A 22,895-nucleotide genomic window follows, 5' to 3' on the forward strand; every position below is an offset into this window, starting at 1 on the left:
TAGAACAACAACACAGAAAACAAGAGAAGATGGCTGCCGAGTTATTTATAGCTGTGAGCGTAGAAGCTGCAGTTCAGGCTGCTGCACTGCAACCGCAGATCTGCGGGGGGGGGAGTCCATTGTGTGAGCAGCACAAAGCCTTGCTGCTGCTCTTCTCCATGAGAAAGGGGAGGGGGGGCAGATTTAACTCTCAGAGGGTGGGGGTTTATGGTGGGTTTTAAAAAAGAAAAAGGGATTGGCTGCTGCTGCCCGCCCCCTCACACCTCACACTGAGCCCTCCAGCCCACCAATCAGGAGCCTCGGCTCTGTTTGAAAGATGCCAGGAGGGGGGGCAAAAAAAGATGATGAATGTGCAGCTGGTGTTGATGTGCAGCCGCTGCACGTTTTCTCCTCACAGGAAACCTGCAGCTCCTCAGCACGGTGGGGGCCCGACCCCCCCCCCCCCCACACACACACACACACACACACACACACGTGACATCACAGGAGCAGAGAGGAAGGGGGAGGGGCTCTGCTGCCGCGTTCACCAGGATTCATGGGGGGGGGGTGAAGCCCCCCCCCCCTCCGTGTCCCTGCCCTCATCAATCACCCGATCAGCAGGAATTGACTCTTTATGAGCATCTAGTGGAGGACTAAAGGAACAGCATCTCCATCTGCCCCCCCCCCACATTAAAACATGTCCCCTGGTTGCAGCTGTCTGTCCTTTGGTGTCCTTCCGGTTGTTGTTGTTCTTTGGTTGGTTGGTTTGTGTGTTTGTTTCAGCTCAGCCTTTTGATCTGCAGTGCATGGGGGGGGGCTGCAGCTTTACTCAGTGAGATCACACACATGCTAACACATGCTCACGACTCCGCCCCCTCCCGTCCTGTTTCCACGGTGCAAAAACAAGGACAGATTACCGTTCATCTGTTCCATCACCATGGAAACACTGACCTCACACTGTGGTGACCGACAATCTGGGCTTGTCGCCATGGAGATCCGCTGCCAGTGCTGGGGTGGGAGGGGCTGCAAATCTGCAGTGTCCTCTGAATGAGCTCTGATTGGCCGAGTCCAGCAGAGGGCGCTCCATGTGAAGGAGGGTCAGACCCACACCAGCTGACCGCTGCCTTGCTCATCGGCTCTATGGCGGTCACACTCGGCTTCCATGTGATGCTGGAACGTCTGTGAAATGACTCAAGATGGCAGCTGCAGGCCGTCCTCTTCTTCTTGAGCAGAGCTGCTGGGGTTCAGCTCTGGCTGTGGGTGAAGCAAACGCACACATTTTCGCCTCTTTTCTTTTGTTGTGTGTCTCAGAGCACAGACACACACCTGTCACCTGTCCAGGTCCCCTGCAGAGACGGCAGCAAACGTCGGGCTGGACGTATCACAGCTCGAAGATCACCCAGCAGTCGGAGGTCAAACCGGACTGAGGCCTTCAGGTCCAGAGCTCTCCTGGACTCTGAATGTTTTGGACTTGGAAAAGTTGATGTCTATTTCAGAAGCTAATCGATGGATGTCTTCTGTTTGGTGTGTCGCTTTTAAAATTTAGCTACTAACACAAATTCACACATCAGCTTTTCACAAAGATGCAAAATGATCAAAAGGAGAAAGTGAAGCGATGCTGCAGGTCTTCAGTTGTGTTTTTGTGACAGGCACTTTTTCTGTCTATTGATGAGCTGTGTGTTTTCTGAGCGTAAAGGAGAGTCAGTTTCCCAGAATCCCCTGCTGCCCCTCACAGGAACTGATCAGCCTAACATTATGACCACTGACTGATTACCTGGTGTCCATGATTTCTGTCTGATGATAACAACATTAACAATAATAGTAATAATATGTTGGTAAGAACAGACTCGTGTTTCATAAATCTGAGTTTAGTGATGACATTTCTGCATTAATGGAATAAAAACAGATATTTGTTCGTATTACTGAATAGAGGTCTACGCTGAGAGACATAAATACAGATGGGGAATATAAATTAACCAAGTGAGATGATGAAGAGCCAAAGGTCAAAGGTCACAGCACTGGGGCTGTCCTTAAATCCTGCATAGACCTGAGAGAGGGAGAACCAGAACCACCAAGATCCAGATCTGTCTGTGCTGCACATAGATCTAATTAACCCCCCCCCCATTGCAGTCAGTCTGCAGGGACCACGGGGACTTGGTGTCCCAGTTCAGAGACAAACTGCCACCATCTTGGATGCCTGTCCTTGTTTTTGTCGGGTGTGCTGTCAGACTGATGAGACCTGAAGATGGTCCGGTCCTGAACAGGCTGGCTGATTAGCAGAACAGATCCAGAGTGAAGTTTCTGCTCATCTGAAAGGTTCATTCTTGAACAGATAGATGACTGCTCCTTCACAGCACCTGAAATGGTTTGATCATCAGATGGAGTCTGAGCGTTGAGCCGGAAAGCCTCCCTCCCCAAAAACAGCTTGTGTCGGGTTCTGGTGCGGCAGACATGTGACCTCGTTGGTGAAAAAGAAAAAGACAGAGGAACGTCGGGAGAAAAGAAAAGTTTACACGGATTAGACAGAGCAGACTCTGCTGATCCGTGTCAGATTTCCTCAAGTCTTCAATTCAACATGAAGTCCATTTTTGAAATGATGTTCCCATTCAGAATAAAGTAGATCAGGAAGCAGCTGAGGGATTAGGGGGCGGGGCCATTGGTTTAAAAAAAAAAAAAAAGATAATACAAGTTCAATTATGGACAGATTAATTTTCTATCACCCGGCTGTTTGATACTTGGAGGGAAATTATATAACAACAATAAATGTCATCCAAAAAATGGCTCCCTATCGTAAAAGTTGCAGACCCCCGGGGGAGGGGGAGAGGGAGGGGGGTGTAGGTGATGAGGACAATTAAAGGCGAGGGTTAGGGTGAAGGTGTCTTCTTTGTGATTCTGATGGACTTTAGGACCCAGAGTGGAAACCACCTCCCGTCTGCTGCTCATGAGGCTCAGGAAATGCATCTCAGATTACCCCCCCCCCACCCACCCACCCTTCCTGATCTGACTGTGTGTGTGTGTGTGTGTGTGTGGATTGATTCGTTCAGACTCGGAGGTGGAGCTGTAGCAGCAGTTTGTTGAATGATGTCATCGACCTTCTGACCTTTGCTCTGTGTCCACCATGATGATCCAGATCTGGGTCTGGGCGTCCACGGTCCCTGAAGGGTAAACTCATGTTTATTGATCAGCAGTGTCTTAAAGGGGCTGGCGCCATGCTAATGTTAGCATGTAGCAAAGCCCCCCACAGATTGTTCATGTAATGAACTTTTAATTTTCATTTTGAACTCTTTTGTTTGTTCTCCTGAGTGCAGAGAAGCAACACGGAGCTGACCAGCTGCTTCCTGTTTACGCTGCTGCTCAGTGCAGGTGATGGTCATGTGATGTTTTCTAATTCTGAGCTAAAACGCTCGTCTGAACGTTGGAGTCATTCATCCTTGATCTTAGTTAAAACTTGCGTGAAGTCAGCGTCACCAGGCAACTGGAACTTTCCAGCGCGATGAGAAAATCCCTCTGGGTTCAGCCATCTTGGTCTAGGACAGCTGCAGACCTTCGTTACATTGTATTAATGTGTAAAATGTCAGAATGATGTCAGAATGGGGGCAGCGCGGTGTCACAGCGGTTCTCTCTGAAGGTCCTGGTTCGATTCCCAGCCTGGGGCCTCCAGAGACGTTCTGTTTGGGTTCATTGGTGACTCTAAACTGTCTGTAGGTCTGTCTGCAGACCTGTCCAGGGTGAGCTGGGAATGGCTCCAGAAACAGATCCGAGGAGAAGATGGATAGATGGATGTCCCCATGGCTCTGGATCAGGTCCTCCTCAGATTCACAGTCAGGCCTCAAACGCCTCGCTGGAGATTTTCCTGCTTCTGTTTTTTTAGGCTGATTGTGAAGCTGCTGAGAAAAACAGGAAGTGTACAGAGCGACGCTGGCCAGCTGACATGTTTGAGAGCCTGCTGGAGATCAGACCTGATCGGCAGCTTTGTGACCTGTTGGTGAGGGGGGTGGTGCATCATCTATCACTTATTTCCAAATGTTTGAACAAAATGAGAAAATGTGCTTTACACAGTAGCTGTTGTGTGTTTGTGTGTTTCTCTCAGCCACTTCCTTTCGCCTCCATCAGGCCCTCCTCCTGCAGTCAGGACTCCATGTATGGTCTGAGGGGAAACTTTTCAAACCTCCAGCCACCAAAAAGCCTCCAGCAGGGAGTGACTGCTCCCCAGAGTCTCCGAGGGCGAGTCCTGTATTTTTAGAAACGCAGGCTTACTGGTCATTATGGAAAAGGGTGTCTGTGTGTGTGTGTGTGTGTGTTTTTTCTCTGACGGTGATAGATGGATCATCATGTCTCTTCATGTTTGTTGAAGTCTGTTTGGCTGAATCAGTTCCTGGAAACTTCCAGGAGATTCAAACCTTCGTCTTCCTGAAGAAGAAGATCTTTCTGCCCCTCCACCAGTCAGAGAAGTGTTTTTCATTAAACCTGTCGTTTAAATAAGAGGGAAAGTCCCCGAAGTATCATACAGGAGCTGCAGAGACGTGTTCACTGTCACGGCTGCATTAGAAACTGTATGAACCTGTTTGTTTCCTGATTTCTGCAGTTACACGTTATGAGCAACTTTCATTTCCTCATATTAGACAGCAGAAAAATATGTGATCATTGGAATGAAGAGAAGAACCTAAAAGAGTGAAAATGTCCTTCAGACAAAGTTCAGCAGTGTCCGATCTGGAAGCATCTTTCAGATCAGACAGATGAGAGACGGTCAGCAAGTTTATCCCAGTTTGGTCTCACGTTTAGCTTGGCTTCATTTAACGGTCGACTATTTTCAGATGCACTTTTTTTTAAACTTAGTGTAGTTTAGAGTTAATTTAGATGAAATTATGTTATTATAATTTAGCTTGATTCAGTTCATTCTACATTATGTCTTTTCTTGGTGCAGTTCATTTTAGTTTAATTTCTCTTAGTTTCTGTTCTCTCACACAATTCCTACTGAGAGGCTGTTTATGACAACAACTGAAAACACATTTTAAATCAATTTAAAAACATGCAGAGGCCACGAAAAAACTTCACTGCGTCACTTCATCACAATTCAAAAAGAAAATGAAACAATCCTGCAGAAACGGAGTGCTGACACTGTGCAGGACTCAGCTCAGAATCCGGATCCAGCCTGAGCTTGCTCCGCTCCGGGTGTTCCTGTCCTCCCGCCCAGCCTGTTCCTGCAGCCGCCATTTCAGGAGCTGCAGATCTGCGTGAGTGTGTGTGTGTGTGTGTGTGTGTGTGTGTGTGTGTGTGTGTGTGAGAGTGTGAGAGAGAGAGAGATGGAAGAACAAAAGCTGCTCTGTCTTTGTCTGCAGACTCACAATCACAGGCTGCATTTATATACACAACACAGAGGGGAGAGAGAGAGAGAGAGACAACACAACACAGAGGGGAGAGAGAGAGAGAGACAACACAACAGAGGGGAGAGAGAGAGGCAACAACACAGAGGGGAGAGAGAGAGACAACACACACACAGAGGGGAGAGAGAGAGAGACAACACAGAGGGGGGAGAGAGAGAGAGACAACACAACAGAGGGGAGAGAGAGAGAGAGACAACACAACACAGAGGGGAGAGAGAGAGAGAGAGACAACACAACACAGAGGGGAGAGAGAGAGACAACACGCACAGAGGGGGGAGAGAGAGAGACAACAACACAGAGGGGAGAGAGAGAGACAACACACACAGAGGGGAGAGAGAGAGACAACACACACACAGAGGGGAGAGAGAGAGAGAGAGACAACACACACAGAGGGGAGAGAGAGAGAGAGACAACACAACAGAGGGGAGAGAGAGAGAGAGACAACACAACACAGAGGGGAGAGAGAGAGACAACACACACAGAGGGGAGAGAGAGAGACAACACACACACAGAGGGGAGAGAGAGAGAGAGAGACAACACACACAGAGGGGAGAGAGAGAGAGAGACAACAACACACAGAGGGGAGAGAGAGAGAGACAACACAACACAGAGGGGAGAGAGAGAGAGAGACAACACAACACAGAGGGGAGAGAGAGAGAGAGACAACACACACAGAGGGGAGAGAGAGAGAGACAGACAACACAACACACAGAGAGAGAGAGAGACAGACAACACAACAGAGAGAGAGAGAGAGAGACAACACACACAGAGGGGAGAGAGAGAGAGAGACAACACAACACAGAGAGAGAGAGAGAGACAACACACACTGAGGGGAGAGAGAGAGAGAGACAACACAACACAGAGAGAGAGAGAGAGACAGACAACACAACACACAGAGAGAGAGAGAGAGAGAACACACACACAGAGGGGAGAGAGAGAGACAACACACAGAGGGGAGAGAGACAGACAACACAACACAGAGAGAGAGAGAGAGAGACAGACAACACAACACAGAGAGAGAGAGAGAGACAACACACACAGAGGAGAGAGAGAGAGAGACAACACAACACAGAGGGGAGAGAGAGAGAGAGACAACACCACACAGAGGGGAGAGAGAGAGAGAGACAACACAACACACAGAGGGGAGAGAGACAGACAACACAACACAGAGAGAGAGAGAGAGAGAGACAGACAACACCACACACACACTGAGGGTATCAGGCCTTTTAAATTATTGAAAACTTTCACATGTGGGTGAAATTCATGAGTGGAAAGGTCAACTGGAGACACACACAGACACACAATGAACATGTGTTTGTTTTCCTCCATCTGCATCACATGTACGCAGGAGGGTTTTTTCAGACTTTTATTCTGAAAAACAGCAGCTTCTTTTGTTTAAAATGTAAAACTTTTGATTCAACTTTTCTCCTCCGAGAACTTTAACGACATTTAAAGCTCTTTATTCAGTCAGTAAAATAACAAACAACATTTCCATGATACAATTCAGTGTCTCACCTGAATACACACACAGACACACACTTCTTGAGTCTTGGACCAGTTTTTGGGTTTCTTTGGGGTTCAGATTTAAACTGATGGAAGACTGAGACTGGCTGGAGTCCTGCTGTGACACCGAGAGGCTGCAGAGTCCACTACGGTTCACTAAAGTCCACTACAGTCCACTAAAGTTCACTACAGTCCACTACAGTCCACTACAGTCCACTACAGTCCATTAGAATCCACTACAATCCATTAGAGTCCACTATGGTCCACTACAGTCCACTATAGTCCACTACGGTCCACTGCGGTCCACTACGGCCCACTACGGTCCACTACAGTCCACTAAAGTCCACTACAGTCCACTACGGTCCATTAGAATCCACTACAATCCATTCGAGTCCACTATGGTCCACTACAGTCCACTATAGTCCACTACGGTCCACTACAGTCCACTACAGTCCACTATGGTCCATTAGAGTCCACTACGGTCCATTAGAGTCCACTACAGTCCACTACAGTCCACTACGGTCCACTAAAGTCCAATATGGTCCATTAGAGTCCACTACGGTCCACTACAGTCCACTACAGTCCACTACGGTCCATTAGAATTCACTACAATTCATTAGAGTCCACTATGATCCACTACAGTCCACTGCGGTCCACTGCGGTCCACTACGGCCCACTACGGTCCACTACGGTTCACTAAAGTCCATTAGAATTCACTACAATTCATTAGAGTCCACTATGATCCACTACAGTCCACTGCGGTCCACTGCGGTCCACTACGGCCCACTACGGTCCACTACGGTTCACTAAAGTCCACTACAGTCCACTAAAGTTCACTACAGTCCACTACAGTCCACTACAGTCCACTACAGTCCATTAGAATCCACTACAATCCATTAGAGTCCACTATGGTCCACTACAGTCCACTATAGTCCACTACGGTCCACTGCGGTCCACTACGGCCCACTACGGTCCACTACAGTCCACTAAAGTCCACTACAGTCCACTACGGTCCATTAGAATCCACTACAATCCATTCGAGTCCACTATGGTCCACTACAGTCCACTATAGTCCACTACGGTCCACTACAGTCCACTACAGTCCACTATGGTCCATTAGAGTCCACTACGGTCCATTAGAGTCCACTACAGTCCACTACAGTCCACTACGGTCCACTAAAGTCCAATATGGTCCATTAGAGTCCACTACGGTCCACTACAGTCCACTACAGTCCACTACGGTCCATTAGAATTCACTACAATTCATTAGAGTCCACTATGATCCACTACAGTCCACTGCGGTCCACTGCGGTCCACTACGGCCCACTACGGTCCACTACGGTTCACTAAAGTCCACTACAGTCCACTACGGTCCATTAGAATCCACTACAATCCATTAGAGTCCACTATGGTCCACTAAAGTCCACTACAGTCCACTAAAGTCTATTATAACTGCAATTCAACCATATTAATGTTTCGCTGTTTTCAGAGGATGATGAGGAAGATGAGGAAGAGGAGTTAGAGGATCAGCAGCTCTTCCACTGAGCCATCTGAAATGTGAGTTCTGTTTCTACACGGATTCATAAACTGAACCATCAGCTGAGTGATTTTATATAAACTACATAAACAATATGATATCTGTGAAACAACATATCACATGAAAACACACATTCTTATGCAGCACGGTGTCGCAGTGCGTGACCTGGAAACAGATCAGTGGAGAAGATGGATGGATGGATGAATGAATGGATGGATGAAAGCTTTCTTAAAAGCACAAATATACCAAACCTTCAGAATAAAAGACCTCTGAGGTTAAAATATGGAGCTTTAATGATAAATTTAATCAGAGTGATTCCCTCAAAACTTGAAAAGGTTCACAAGTTTGTTGTGAAAAACGAATGAACTAAACTTTTGTCATCAACCAGCCTGTAATGGAACCATTTAAATAAACAGCTGATAAATATTTATTTCCTGTCAGGAGGCCGTGTACTGTTCAGTGTGACCAGCAGAAGGCAGCACTCTCTCCACTGCTGCTCCACTTCTGTTTTATCCAACACAGTCTGAAACCTTCGTGTTTCTGTTTGGGAATCCAAAGCTGTTAGTTTGTTGGTCAGTCAACAACAATCAACAACAATCATTAGAAACTCAGCTCCTATGGCAGAATTCATTCTAACATTAAATATGATTTAACTATGAGGACACTGAACACAGAATGGACAGCAGCTTTCCTGTGTGTGTCTGTGTTCGGCCCTGTCTGTCTGTCTGTTGCCAGCAGATGGAGGCAGAGACTTGAACATGACTGAGGCACAAACAACAGCTGATCACCACACACACAGAAGTAAATAAATAAATAGTGTGTGAAATGATTTGGTTGTTGTCATGCTTAAAACATGAAGCATCATCTTGGTCTTCGTCATCAGTGCTTTAATGTGTCTGTGTGTTAATAGTGTGTTACCAAACAGTTAACATAAGTTTATATCTGTTTCTGGTTATTCCGGTATTTTCGTTAAACAGATCATAGTTTTACTGAATCAGTTTTAATTATTATTGTTTATTTGTGTTTAAAGGTGCAGCTGTAACTGAAGCCCCGCCCACCTCCAAACTTCAGACCTGAGGATTGGATGGCGCTGTGATTGACAGATGCTGTAAGTAAAAACCTAATTCACCGTGAGTTCTGGGTGTTTTCTGATCATGATGATTTCAGCTGATCAGTTATTACCAATAATCAGTGAATCAGACTGTTTCACACAGAAACATGAATCATCTTAACCAAATTATCAGACACACTGACTGATGACTTCATCACAACACATAACTGTGTGAGTCCATCTGCCTGCTGCAGGACTCTACAAAGATCAATAATTAAACACGACTAATGGGCTGAGAGCTGCAGCCAGGGACGTCTGTCTGTGTGTGTCTGTGTGTGTCTGTGTGCGTCTGTGTGCGTGACACAGACTGAGCATGCTCACAGCTGTATCATAACGAGGTCAAAGCCTCAGTTTGACCTGCTGACCTCCAAACAGCACATCAGCTGAGGCTGTTGAATAATTTACGTCACTGATTGTGACTTTGGTATCAAACCAACATGAATATTATTATTACTGTTCATACAAACACAAATATTATCAGTTATTCTTTAAAGTGATTTTCTTAATTTCATTTGATTTTTTTATGTTTAAAATTTAAAATTAAGTCCAGAGGAGGACACAGATTTTGTGTTTAGAGGAAAAACTCAACTTTTCTCAGTAACATAACACTAAAGTTCACCGTGTCTGGTTTCAGCTGAGTTCCCATCATGCTTTGCTTTGAGAGGGAAACCAAACAGCCAGTTTGATGTGTCTCATGTGGAGACGGTTGGACGGATGTGTGTGAGCCTTTAAACTGGACCAGAGGAGCTCTGTTGTCCTGAATCTCACCACGTGACCTCAACGCGTCGTGAGCCTCACGGCTGCAGCTCTGGGAAAACGGCGTGCAGCTCTCCGCTCACATGCACGAGTAGCTGCGACACTCGGCTCCACAACGGCGCTACAGTTCATCAGTCATTGTTCAGAGAGCGGCCATTATCTCCCATCATCCCCTTCACTAACTGGGCCGCTCTGCTGGAGATAAAGGCCCGTTGTTGGAGGAGCAGCAAACGCAACACAAACTGACACTCATCGTCAAACTTTCTGTCTCTCTGTCTTTCTGTCTTTCTGTCTTTCTGTCTCTCTGTCTCTGTGTCTTTCTGTCTTTCTGTCTTTCTGTCTTTCTGTCTTTCTGTCTCTCTGTCTCTGTGTCTTTCTGTCTTTCTGTCTTTCTGTCTTTCTGTCTCTCTGTCTCTCTGTCTCAGTGTCTTTCTGTCTTTCTCTCTCTCTGTCTCAGTGTCTTTCTGTCTCTCTGTCTCTCTGTCTCAGTGTCTTTCTCTCTTTCTGTCTTTCTGTCTCTCTGTCTCAGTGACTTTCTGTCTTTCTCTCTTTCTGTCTTTCTGTCTCTCTGTCTCGGTGTCTTTCTGTCTTTCTCTCTCTCTGTCTCAGTGTCTTTCTGTCTTTCTCTCTCTCTGTCTCAGTGTCTTTCTGTCTTTCTATTTCTCTGTCTCTCTGTCTCAGTGTCTTTCTCTCTTTCTGTCTTTCTCTCTTTCTGTCTCTCTGTCTCTCTGTCTCTGTGTCTTTCTGTCTTTCTCTCTCTCTGTCTGTGTCTCTCTGTCTCTCTGTCTCAGTGTCTTTCTCTCTTTCTGTCTTTCTCTCTCTCTGTCTGTGTCTTTCTCTCTTTCTGTCTTTCTCTCTCTCTGTCTGTGTCTTTCTGTCTCAGTGTCTTTCTCTCTTTCTGTCTTTCTATCTTTGTCTTTCTGTCTTTCTGTCTCTCTGTCGTTCTGTCTTTCTCTCTCTCTGTCTTTCTGCCTTTCTGTCTCTCTGTCTTTCTCTCTCTCTGTCTCTCTGTCTCAGTGTCTTTCTGTCTTTCTCTCTCTCTGTCTCAGTGTCTTCCTGTCTTTGTGTCTCTGGAGAAGGTTCCCAGGTGGTTATCAGGTCATTTTTGTCCCCGTCCAGCTGCCGTCCCTCATATTCACCATAATTGCCATTTAAAAACCAGATGCTTTGCAGCAAAGGCTCCTGGGAGATGTAGTTGTTGAATGCGTTCCTTCTTCAGTGTGTTTGTTTGTTCAGTGTTCAGTGTTGTTGATGTGTGTGTTTCACCACTAATTGAAGTGAACACAACACATGATGGTCCTCGATGTGGATCCTCTCAGGTGGTGAGTGAAGCTGCAGAGTCCTCACACACTTAACACAACAACACAAGGAAGGAAATGGGTCATGTCAACCTGTGTGTGTATGGGTGTGTGTCTGCATGTGTGTTGTGGTTTTACCTTGGAGTTGAACCTTTCCACTGAAATGAAAGACCCAATGTTTAAAAAGACTTTTATTGTGAAGCAGCTGCAGGAAATTCAGACTTAAGTGACTTAATGGTTGATGGCACTCTGAGGTCAAAGGTCGTCTGTCAGCAGGCCGTTGTGACATCATCAGGTGCTGATGCTCGCTGACACCTAGTGGTCGTAGCGATCGAGCAGGAAAAGTGACAGTGATGTCATTTAAAGAGGACAAAGTCAGGTCAGACCGGAATATGACACACGTGGGACGGAAACACTTACTGTTGTTATCGTAACCATGACAACAGAGATAATCTACACTTCATTTAACTCTACTCAAAAAACGCAACTGTCCAAGTTCAAAGGCTCCTTCAAGGCCCAAAATGTCCCAGAATTCATTGCACAGAACCAGAACTGGAGGATCGGGATCACAGTTTTAAGGAGACACGAACGTGGTCTGAAGATCTGACTCCTGAACCGGGACACAGCTCGTCCTTATTTTTGTTACCATGACTCTCTACAGTCCGCCTGCTGAGGATGGACTTCTGGGTGTTGGGACAGGTGGGGGGGGGCTGCGGGGCGTCAAGCCCCTCGCTGTCTCAGCTTGTTCACTCAAACAGGATTCCTGCAGTAAAGCGGCGCCTCAGGCTGCAGCCTCATAAAGCGGCAGACGCCTCTTAAAACACAGAGAAGGAGAAGGCTCCTCCCACAGAACCACAGTCCTGTTTGTTCGTCGGAGCTGCTGAGATCCCGGTCCAGGATCACTGCAGCCGGGTCAAAGAGCAGCACCGGCCCAAACCCTCGGAAGGCGTGTTTGGTTTGTCCAACATAATGTCTCTGATTAAACCTGGATCAGGCCTCGTTCCCGTCCTGAGGCAGAGAGACAACAAGCGTCCACAGCAGGACATGATCTGGTGACGCTTCTCATCCACAGAAATCACCTGGAACCGCAAAACGGGTCCAGACTTGTCTGCTGTTGGAACGTCTGATAGCATCTCAGCAAATAATGACCAGGAAATAACCAACTGGATTAAATAAACACATTAAGAAAATTAAATAGAAATAAAATGAAAATATATAGAATCAAAGAAAAACTATCTAAATACAAACAAACTAACTTCAATCAATGTAACTAAAACCATAAAATATACATATAATCAAAACTAACATTTTAATAGCATAAAAATTTATTTTAAAATATCAGAAGAAAAGTTCATTTTCAAATGAAGTTAAAAATAGAAGTAAAACTAACTTTTGAAGAATGACCCTGATACAGATGGAGGTGATCAGTGATCCCTCCATCGTCACATCAGACAGAACGTCCTCCAAGATAATCGATAGAGAGAGAAGGACGCTGGATCCGAGCGAGCAGGATGGCGGAGTCATGTGACCTGTGGAGGAAGTCAGCAGAGAGGAAGGATGTGATTGGCTGTTGGTGGTTTCAGATGAAGAAAAACAAGCTTCATCGTCAGAGGACAGAGGACAAAAGGACAGTTGGACAGGAGGACAGGAGGACAGAGGACAGAAGGACAGGTGGACCGAGGACAGAAGACAGAGGACAGAAGGACAGGTGGACCGAGGACAGAAGACAGAGGACAGAAGGACAGTTGGACAGAAGGACAGAGGACAGCAGACAGAAGGACAGGTGGACAGAGGACAGGAGTACGGAGGACAGAAGGACAGGTGGACCGAGGACAGAAGGACAGTTGGAGAGGAGGACAGGTGGACAGAGGACAGAAGGACGGAGGACAGAGGACAGGAGGACGGAGGACGGTGGACAGAGGACAGAAGGACAGTTGGAGAGGAGGACAGGTGGACAGAGGACAGAAGGACGGAGGACAGAGGACAGGAGGACGGAGGACAGAAGGACAGGAGGACGGTGGACAGAGGACAGAAGGACAGTTGGACAAGAAGACAGAGGACAAAGGGACAGTTGGACAGAGGACAGAGGACAAAAGGACAGAAGGACAGTTGGAGAGGAGGACAGGTGGACAGAGGACAGAAGGACAGTTGGACAAGAAGACAGAGGACAGAGGACAAAGGGACAGTTGGACAGAGGACAGAGGACAGAAGGACAGTTGGACAGAAGGACAGAGGACGGAAGGACAGTTGGACAGGAGGACAGAGGACGGAAGGACAGTTGGACAGGAGGACAGAGGACAGAAGACAGAAGGACAAAAGGACAGGTGGACAAAGGACAGAAGGACAGGTGGACAGAGGACAAAGGACAGAGGACGGAAGGACAGTTGGACAGGAGGACAGAAGGACAGGTGGACAGAGGACAGAAGACACAGGACAGAAGGACAGGTGGACAGAGGACAGGTAGACATTTTAAATGATGTCAGGTCAGTAAACTGTCTGCAAAGTGAAGTGAAAGCTGAAGAGTCCTAACCCTTCATTGTATCTACTGTCCACCAGGGGGCGACTCCTCTGGTGGTCAAAGGAGTCAGATAGTGTTGAAGTCTATTGGAAAATGTCCCTCCTCCTATATATTGAAGTCTATGGGAAAATGTCCCTCCTCCTCAGTAAACGTTTTCCTGATGAGTTTATGGTCTCACTCTGAAACACAACATGATGTTCATTTTTTAAATAATGAATCGTTTGGAGGAGGGGTTAGGGGAGCGGGGCTGCTGTGTGACTGACAGACTGAACCATCCATTATAAAATATACAGCTAACAATAAAAAGTCAATTTTACCGAGAAACTTTGACAGAACTGAAAATATTGTGCAATGTGAGAAAACACTGATTCTGTCTTCTGTCTGATCAGTACCAGTTACCGTAATAACCGCGACAGATGCTCGTGTTCACTCGTTGCTTTCTTATTGATGTGCGACTGTGACACATGAAAAGAGGAAGGGCCCCGTCTAACTTCTTGCTGTGGCATTGCTACAGAGAGGGAGCCAGCAGAGGAAGTCACGGTTGGACGAGCTCTCTGTACTTCCTCATGTTCCAGATACTGAAGCAACGCACACGCTCAGTAGGTCACATCTCTGCTGCACATCCTCAGACGTGTTATAGATGCGTTATGATTAACCAGAAGGCAACAAACGCAGCAAAGAAATCCATATGAGACGGCCAAAAGTATGTGGACAGCCCAGTGTCTGCAGCAGGTTATATTTGTCTCTCTGTCTAAAGGTCTAAAGGTGGATGTTAGGGGTCCAGACGGTCTAAACACAGACCTCCATGTGGTCCTTCATTCTCAATCAGGTCTAGGTTCTGTATTGATCCAGTAAAAGTGTCAGAGGATCTGATGCTCTCCTCTGATTGGCTGAATGTTGTTCCCAAAGCTCCGTAGAGAAGCTTGAGAGAGGAGATATAAACCTACACTGAGACGGTTCTGGTTCTTAAAAGAACAAACATTTTTCCTTATTGACATCAACCCTTCAAAATAAAACACTGGAGAAGTTGAAATCTGAGGCTTTAATGGAAAATCTGGAAGAACATATCTCTGTTATGTGATTTGATCTGGTGGAAGAGTTCACTTTTTAACTGTCATGTCAGTTTTTCTCCTCTAAACTGAAATCTGTCAGTCCCAAGACAAGGTACCAGGACTGTGTGCTCCAGGTTTGAGGAGGATCCGGTCCAAATACACTCATCTCCCAGTGTGGAGCCGGCAGACCATCAGGGCCAAACGCCGCCCAGCAGGGCCACATTAACCACTTATGGGGCCCCGGTGTAAAATCTTAGTTTTTGGCCCCAACAGTAACTAAAATAACAAGGTCTCAAAGCCGTGTTTTGACACCAGGCCGCTCTACGGGACAGGCCCCCGACATTAACTGCCCATCTTAGTTGATACCTCACTTCAATGGTGAAGAGTCCTCTACAAATCAGTAGTTAATCAAATTATGTACAACCCACTGACACACAGTGAACGGGGGCTTTAGAGGGGCCACCTCTGGGTCTGGGGCCCCAGGACCAGCCTCTGTTGCCTCCCTGGTGTCCACGTCAGGACCTGAACCACCCAGTCCAGAACCTGACAGGTACAACACCCGAGGGTGTGAGGACTGAGAGAGGAGGCTGATAAAACATTGACCTTTATGGAAAATATGAAGATTTAATATCAAATATGGGCCGTTTGAAGAGAGAATCTACACTTACAGTGTAAAATGTGGACTTTTGATCTGAGACAGGACCTTTATCGAAAATATGAGCCTTTAAAATAAAATACGGACTTTAATGAGCTTTAGTTCCTGATCCAGGAGGGCTCTGGCTGCACAGATTTAACACACAACAACCAAATGAGAGACACATCACACTTTGTTTTAATGTGAATTAAAATGTGTTTGATTTTTTGTTGTAAATCGAAACAGGTCGTTTTGGTGGTTGGATATGTTTTAGTCTTTCCAAACCATCCAACATGGAGAAAGTCAGAGATCATGGCGGCTCAGCCCGCGAAGTACACCTGACGGGATGAGCTGGAACTCTACACTCGATTCGGATCCGAAGACCCGGCTCCTCGTTTTATGGCCCACCGAGCCGGAGCCCAGTTTGAACTGACGGACATCCACGGCAGCCAATCAGCGCGCGCCGTGCGCCGACACCGCCTCTCCTCCGTGCGGCTGACCAATCAGAGGCCTCCTCGGCGGCCGAATGCGTCATCGGAGCAGAATGTGGATGTGGGCCGGCCGGCGGCGGGAGCTCACCGTCCCATCCCCCCCGTCCCGAGCGGGCAATGGCGGCGACTTTCTGCCGCTTTGTCTCGTTAAAGCCCCGAGTTCAAACCCCGGTAAGCATCGGTACGTGTCTACCCTCGGGTTTCATAAGAATGCGCGTCAGTCCATGAGCACATTATACTTATTTTCTGGCACTTTCTCATCGCATGTCTGTGATGTCGCACTTTGCTTTTTCCCCTTCTTCCTCTCTCCACAACAATGGCGGCGGGGGACATGAGGTCGAAGAACCCGTTCGGTCACTCGGCCCCGCTCGGACTGCTCTCCGTCCGGGTTCGGGTTCGGGTCCGGCTGGGCTTCGACCTTAGTGCACATTTCCGGGCCGTTATGTGAAAAAACAAAACCAGGAAAAGATGAAGGAGTGAAGTGCGCACACAGATCAGTCAGGGACGTTCAAACATGGACGCCATTGGAGGGGGCGGGGCGAGCGGTGGACGATCAAGGGCTGAGAGGAAACATGGCGGCGGTGCCTTTCTCGCACGCACGCACGCACGCACGTACGCACACATTCTCTCTGTTGTCTCGCTCGTGTCCATGTGGCGTCACGGCGGTGTGCGGGGCTTTAATCCCGCCGACATTGTTCCCGGTACCGACACTTTCCGCCTCTTTCTGCCCCGAAAAGCTCCTCTGGTCCCCGGCCGCTCGGTGGGCGGGGTCAACGGGCAGCCGCCGCTCGACAGGACGAAAATCCATCAATCAAACCGTGACACTACGTCAAACGGAGCACGAGCCCCGCGCGGTGTATTCGGTGTGTAACCGACTTTCCCCGGCGGACCGGGCCCCCGGTGTGCCGGACCGGGTCGGTTTTTGCGGGTTTACCGGGCCGGATCATTGTTTTGGCGGAGAAAGGACGGGAGGGGGCGTGGCGTCCCGGTTTAGAAATTCTATCCATTGTTCCGCTCCAACGCGCGAGGAGAACACCTCTGTGGAGGCCGCGGCCAATCAGAGGCGGCCGAGCCGCCCGGAGCTCCGCCCAGCAGCCTATATTAAAGGCTCGGCCGCGAACAGCGTCGGCCACTGGCACAACAAACAGAGATCCGGATCAGCAGGAGTCCGAGTCCACCTTTCAGTTCAGTCCTTTATTTTATCCAACACAATGGCAGACACACAAGTGGACTCCGGCTCGGACATCTCTGCCAAGGTAAGCCCTGCACCGGTCCGGGTCCGGGCCCGGCTCCGCTGGACCTGCGTCTTCCAGCCTCTAACCCAGATTTTCGTTTATTTCATTATTTATTTTTTAGTTTTTTCATATTAAAACCTTCCGTCGTCGCTTCGCGCTCATTCGGACTCGGAGCAGCCGGGGTGGTGGGGGGGGGGGGTCGGTCCTGGGGAGGGAAGAGCCGGTGTTGGAGGTGTTTCGGTCGTTTTTCTCCAAAAGTCCGCCGGAGAAGGTCCGTAGGATGAAGCGGACTCTCCGCTCCGCATCATGGAAACAGGCAGCGTCTCCAGCGCCGTCTCATTGTCCGGACACCGAGAGTCTGCGCGGGTTCTTTGTTTATCCAGCCGGCTCGGTCCGAGTCCGAACCACCGGGAACCGCCGGGCCGCCTGGACTCGCACCGAGCCGGGTTTCGCACCCCGGGACCTGACGCGCTTATTCTCGTGTTTTATTCCCGCAGTGCTGGCGGTTTGTGCGGATTCATTCGAAGGCAAATTCCGCTCCCGGGTCTCGGTCCCGGTTGGTTGTGTTAATAGACCGGCGGGGTTGCCGGGGCTCCGTCCGGGGCTGCTGGGGCCAACTTGGTCGGTTTGAATGGAGGACGGAGCCAGCGCTGCGTAATCCGGGACACTTCGGCCCCGTTTATTGTGGCTCCGTTTTTAAAAGGCACCGGAGGAGGAGGGGGCACAGACCTACCTGCACACACCGTCCGACCCGGTTTGTTTACCGCCGGGGAGGTCGGTCCTCCGCCGCCTGAACGGGCTCCGTTCACCGGAGACGCGGAGCGGCAGCAGCGTGTTCGGGGCGCGTTTGTCTCAGGGGAAAGTTTTTCTGTCTTTTTGTGATGCAGCCCACTTCAGTGTGTGTCTGTGTGTGTCCGGGCCGTGGAGGTGTGATGTGACGGGCTGGTTTTCCCCTCTTTGTGTGATCCGTCGGTCCGGCTCGGACTTTGGATTATTTGGGGTAAAAGTTGGGGGGTCTCCGCGGCAGTGGGGGCGAATCGGGTCTGAGATAATAAGAGCGGCGGCTGGATAATTACCCCGAACGGACCTGTGGAGGGAAGTTGCCCCGGTGCTGGGGCAGATAATCCCGCAGCCCGGTCACTCTATTTATAGTTGTGGGTGTTTTTTACGCGCGGGGAGCGGAGCCTCCGCGCGCAGTGGAATAATAAGACAGACCAATCGAATGATCAGAAATAATTAATCAATACGTGTGTGTGTTGGGGCGCGCGTGCGGCGGAGATAATAGACCGTGAACGGACGGTGTTGACGGAGCGTTAACGGTGTTTATTATCGGACTGTTCTGGTTTTCCGGTGGGGGGGTTGTGGCGGGCTCCGGTCCCGCCGCGCCGCCTCGTTTTTCGCCTCTCCCGCCGCCATGTGTCGTCTTCTATTGTCCTTCTGCCTCCGTTACCACGCGCAGCAGCAGCAGCCGCGTGCGTCGCGCTCGTCGCCGCCTCCTTCTCCATCAGCCCCCCCCCCCCGCACCCTCCTGTGTTATTTTAAACGGAGCGGTGCATCCTGGGTATTGCAGTCCCTCTCCCGGGCGTGTCTCGTGACATATGGCGGCGACGGCAACCCGCCGAAGACTACAATACCCAGAGTGCCCCGGGGGCACATCAAAGTATCAGATTACAACACATTAGAGGGGATGGAGTGGGAGGGGGCAGGGGAGGGGGCTCTGCAGAGACCAATATGGTGTTTAAGGAGGAAGCTTCCTTCTGACAGGAGAGAGCTCCCAGCATGCACAGCGAATCATCTAACTAGGCCATTAGGTAGAGTGGCAGGTAGCTGCACAGGAAGTGCTCTGGTTTTACTGCTTCTGAGATTCAGTTCATGATGTTTGTTTTTGTTTCTCCTCCAGGACCTGAAGGAGAAGAAGCTGGTAGAGGAGAAGGAGAACGGCAAAGATGCTGCCACCAACGGAAAGGTAACCACCACGGCCCCCCTCCTCTACGGGGCTCCGATGGCGCCACTCAGCTGCTCAAGGTTTCACCTTTAGATTTCTTTTTTTTTTTTTTTTTTTTTTTTGAACCCGTCTCTGTGGTTCCCAGGAGAACGAGGAGAATGGCGAGCCCGACGTAGACGATGAAGAGGACGAGGAGGTGGATGAGGAGGATGAGGAAGATGATGGAGAAGGTAGCTAGAAGGTCTTGCAGTTCTTTCTCATGTGGCTAAAGTGGCAAAAAACACTCACTGTGGTCATCACCTGCAGGTGATGAGGAAGATGAGGACGAAGATGATGACGAGATCGAGGGAGGAACAAAACGGGCAGCTGAGGATGACGAGGACGACGACGAGGTGAGGGGCCGACTCCTGCTGTCTGAGGGAGCGATCGGGCGGTCCTCTAACTAACAACGCCGTCTTCTTCTCTCGTTTTCAGGACGACGTCGAAACCAAGAAGCAGAAAACCGACGATGACGATTGATGCGTTTCCCCCCCCCCGCGCCACCCTGCTGAACCACTTCCTGATTCTTCACCTATGACTGTTTTTAAATGTCACAGGTGGGGGGGCTGGAGGACTGATTTAAAGGAAAAAATAATAATAATAAAAAAAATCCAACATGGTCATTAGCAAGTAGAGTTCAACATCCGCCACGTCCACACACTCGGCTTGATCTCCCCTCAAAACTGCAAAACAAATTTTCTAGAGGAACCCGACCACCACACGACGCAGAAATCAGGCTTCTCTTCAGCACCAACAACACAACGAAAGGAGAATTTGTTTGTATTTTTATTTACATTTTATATTTTTGTACATATTGTTAGGAGGGGGGTCAGTTTCTCTCTCGGCAGCGATCTCGTCAGACCAAATCGGTGCTTCTTCAAGGAAAGATTTTACTTGGTTGACCATGTTACGATATCTCAGATACTAGAAAAAAACATGTAAAAACAACAGTTAAACATGAAAGACAACCTCTTAAGCCGTTGAACTCAGAGCATTCCAGTAAATTTAATGTATGTACTTTAGCTGTACCATAACTAGTTTGTTTGTATGGGAGGGTAAGGCCAAAGAAAAGAGCCTCTTTTCTTTTTCCTTTTTTGTTTTTGTCAGCGACTTTTTGTTTTATGACGGCCTGTTTTGATGTATGTGCGAAGTTTGTTGTTTGACAATAAACCGGACTTTTATTTTGTGAGTTGTACTTTGTATCTCTGCTTGTTTTGTTTTTCATTTTGTTGAATGGTCGACGGGGTCAGAGGTCAGCGGGCAGGTTGGATCAGGTTAAGGTGAATTGGGGGGGGTGAACTTAACCTCCAACAGTAAGTACGTTGTACTCAATTTCATTCATGTGATCGTAAAGAGGTGGAAGCACAAGAAGCTGAAATGTCACTACACAGCACGCCAGCTCAAAAGTTGTACTTAGCACAGTAGTACTGAGTTTATCTCAGGCCATGTTTACACTGAAAAAACAGCCAGAGAGGAAAGTGCAGGTGGCACTGAGTTACTTATTCAGGACGATGATAAAGTTACATCCATGAAGAAACGTGGACAGAGTTTCTCAGCCACCCACAGTGAATGATAGAACTCAGAGCTGTAGTTTTTCTTTGTGCTGCTGATCTCAGGCAGAGCTGCAGGTAGCGTTCATGGAGTCGGAGGCAGTCCGGGACAAACATGATGGAGCACGAACCGGCAGCAGCGTCTGCTCCCTGTTCAGTCATGTCGAGAGGAAGTCGTACACAGGAATGTGAGAAACACTCCGCACACTGCAGAGTAGTACAGTACAGACCATAAACTCATCAGGAAAACACTCACCGAAGAGGGACATTTTCCCATAGACTTCAATACACTGACTTCTTACATGTCATCTATTTAACTTCGTCATGACTGTACAGAGCCAGAGTCCCGGCCCAGGTTTGGACTGACAGTCTGCTGCAGCTTTAAGACCAGATCAGGTCTGTGAGCTGGAAAATCAAATCCTCCTCCAGCAGGAGGTCTGGAGCGAGCAGCAACCCCCCCCGGCTCTCACGTGGTCCGACCCAAACCAGAGGAGGGAGGCCGATGGACTGGTCCATTTCTGCAGGACAGAGGTGGGGAAGGCCTGTCAGCATTAGCTGCCCCAGGACACATTAGACTTTGGGTCTTGGTGTCCCAGATTTTCAATATGAGGTTAATAAATCAGTCGATCGATACTTCAGCTCATTAGTCTGACGGTCACATGACTCCAGCGTCAGCCACAAAAAAAGAGACATTTTGACTGAAATAACGTGAATGTCCTTTTACCTGAACAACACCAAAGCAGACTTTGTCCTCCTGGTCTCCGAAGGCCTCTGTACCAGGAAGCTCCCGATAATCTGGATCCGTTCAGGTCCACAACGCATTAACAGACAATCTGACCCAGGACATGACCCACAGGGGTCACAGGTGTGTGGGCCGGGTTTGGACAGGACCTGAACACCTGAGGACCAAACCCCGGTCCTGTATCTAAAGGAGTCCAGACCATCAGGATCAGGACTTCAGAGGTCTAAAGGAGTCCAGACCACCAGGATCAGGACTTCAGAGGTCTAAAGGAGTCCAGACCTCCAGGATCAGGACTTCAGAGGTCCGGAGGAGTCCAGACCACCAGGATCAGGACTTCAGAGGTCTAAAGGAGTCCAGACCTCCAGGATCAGGACTTCAGAGGTCCGGAGGAGTCCAGACCACCAGGATCAGGACTTCAGAGGTCTAAAGGAGTCCAGACCTCCAGGATCAGGACTTCAGAGGTCTAAAGGAGTCCAGACCACCAGGATCAGGACTTCAGAGGTCTAAAGGAGTCCAGACCTCCAGGATCAGGACTTCAGAGGTCCGGAGGAGTCCAGACCACCAGGATCAGGACTTCAGAGGTCTAAAGGAGTCCAGACCTCCAGGATCAGGACTTCAGAGGTCCGGAGGAGTCCAGACCACCAGGATCAGGACTTCAGAGGTCTAAAGGAGTCCAGACCTCCAGGATCAGGACTTCAGAGGTCTAAAGGAGTCCAGACCACCAGGATCAGGACTTCAGAGGTCTAAAGGAGTCCAGACCACCAGGATCCGGACTTCCGAGGTCTAAAGGAGTCCAGACCTCCAGGATCAGGACTTCAGAGGTCCGGAGGAGTCCAGACCACCAGGATCCGGACTTCAGAGGTCTAAAGGAGTCCAGACCTCCAGGATCAGGACTTCAGAGGTCTAAAGGAGTCCAGACCACCAGGATCCGGACTTCAGAGGTCTAAAGGAGTCCAGACCACCAGGATCCGGACTTCAGAGGTCTAAAGGAGTCCAGACCTCCAGGATCCGGACTTCAGAGGTCTAAAGGAGTCCAGACCACCAGGATCAGGACTTCAGAGGTCTAAAGGAGTCCAGACCACCAGGATCCGGACTTCAGAGGTCTAAAGGAGTCCAGACCA

At 48.8% G+C, this 22,895-nt stretch overlaps 1 protein-coding gene across 1 annotated transcript; it reads left to right on the top strand.

Annotated features, from left to right (window-relative positions):
• The first annotated feature begins 16,820 nt into the window (after positions 1-16,820).
• On the top strand, positions 16,821-20,677 carry ptmab (prothymosin alpha b). The gene is made up of 5 exons (XM_029525681.1): positions 16,821-17,519; positions 19,399-19,464; positions 19,589-19,673; positions 19,750-19,835; positions 19,918-20,677. Exons 1-5 carry the CDS (start codon positions 16,836-16,838, stop codon positions 19,960-19,962), a joined length of 966 nt encoding a protein of 321 aa, XP_029381541.1. The 5' UTR covers positions 16,821-16,835; the 3' UTR covers positions 19,963-20,677.
• The last annotated feature ends 2,218 nt before the right edge of the window (positions 20,678-22,895 follow it).

The sequence above is a fragment of the Echeneis naucrates genome, chromosome 17 (assembly GCF_900963305.1).
Source record: "Echeneis naucrates chromosome 17, fEcheNa1.1, whole genome shotgun sequence".
Classification (NCBI taxonomy): Eukaryota; Metazoa; Chordata; class Actinopteri; order Carangiformes; family Echeneidae; genus Echeneis; species Echeneis naucrates.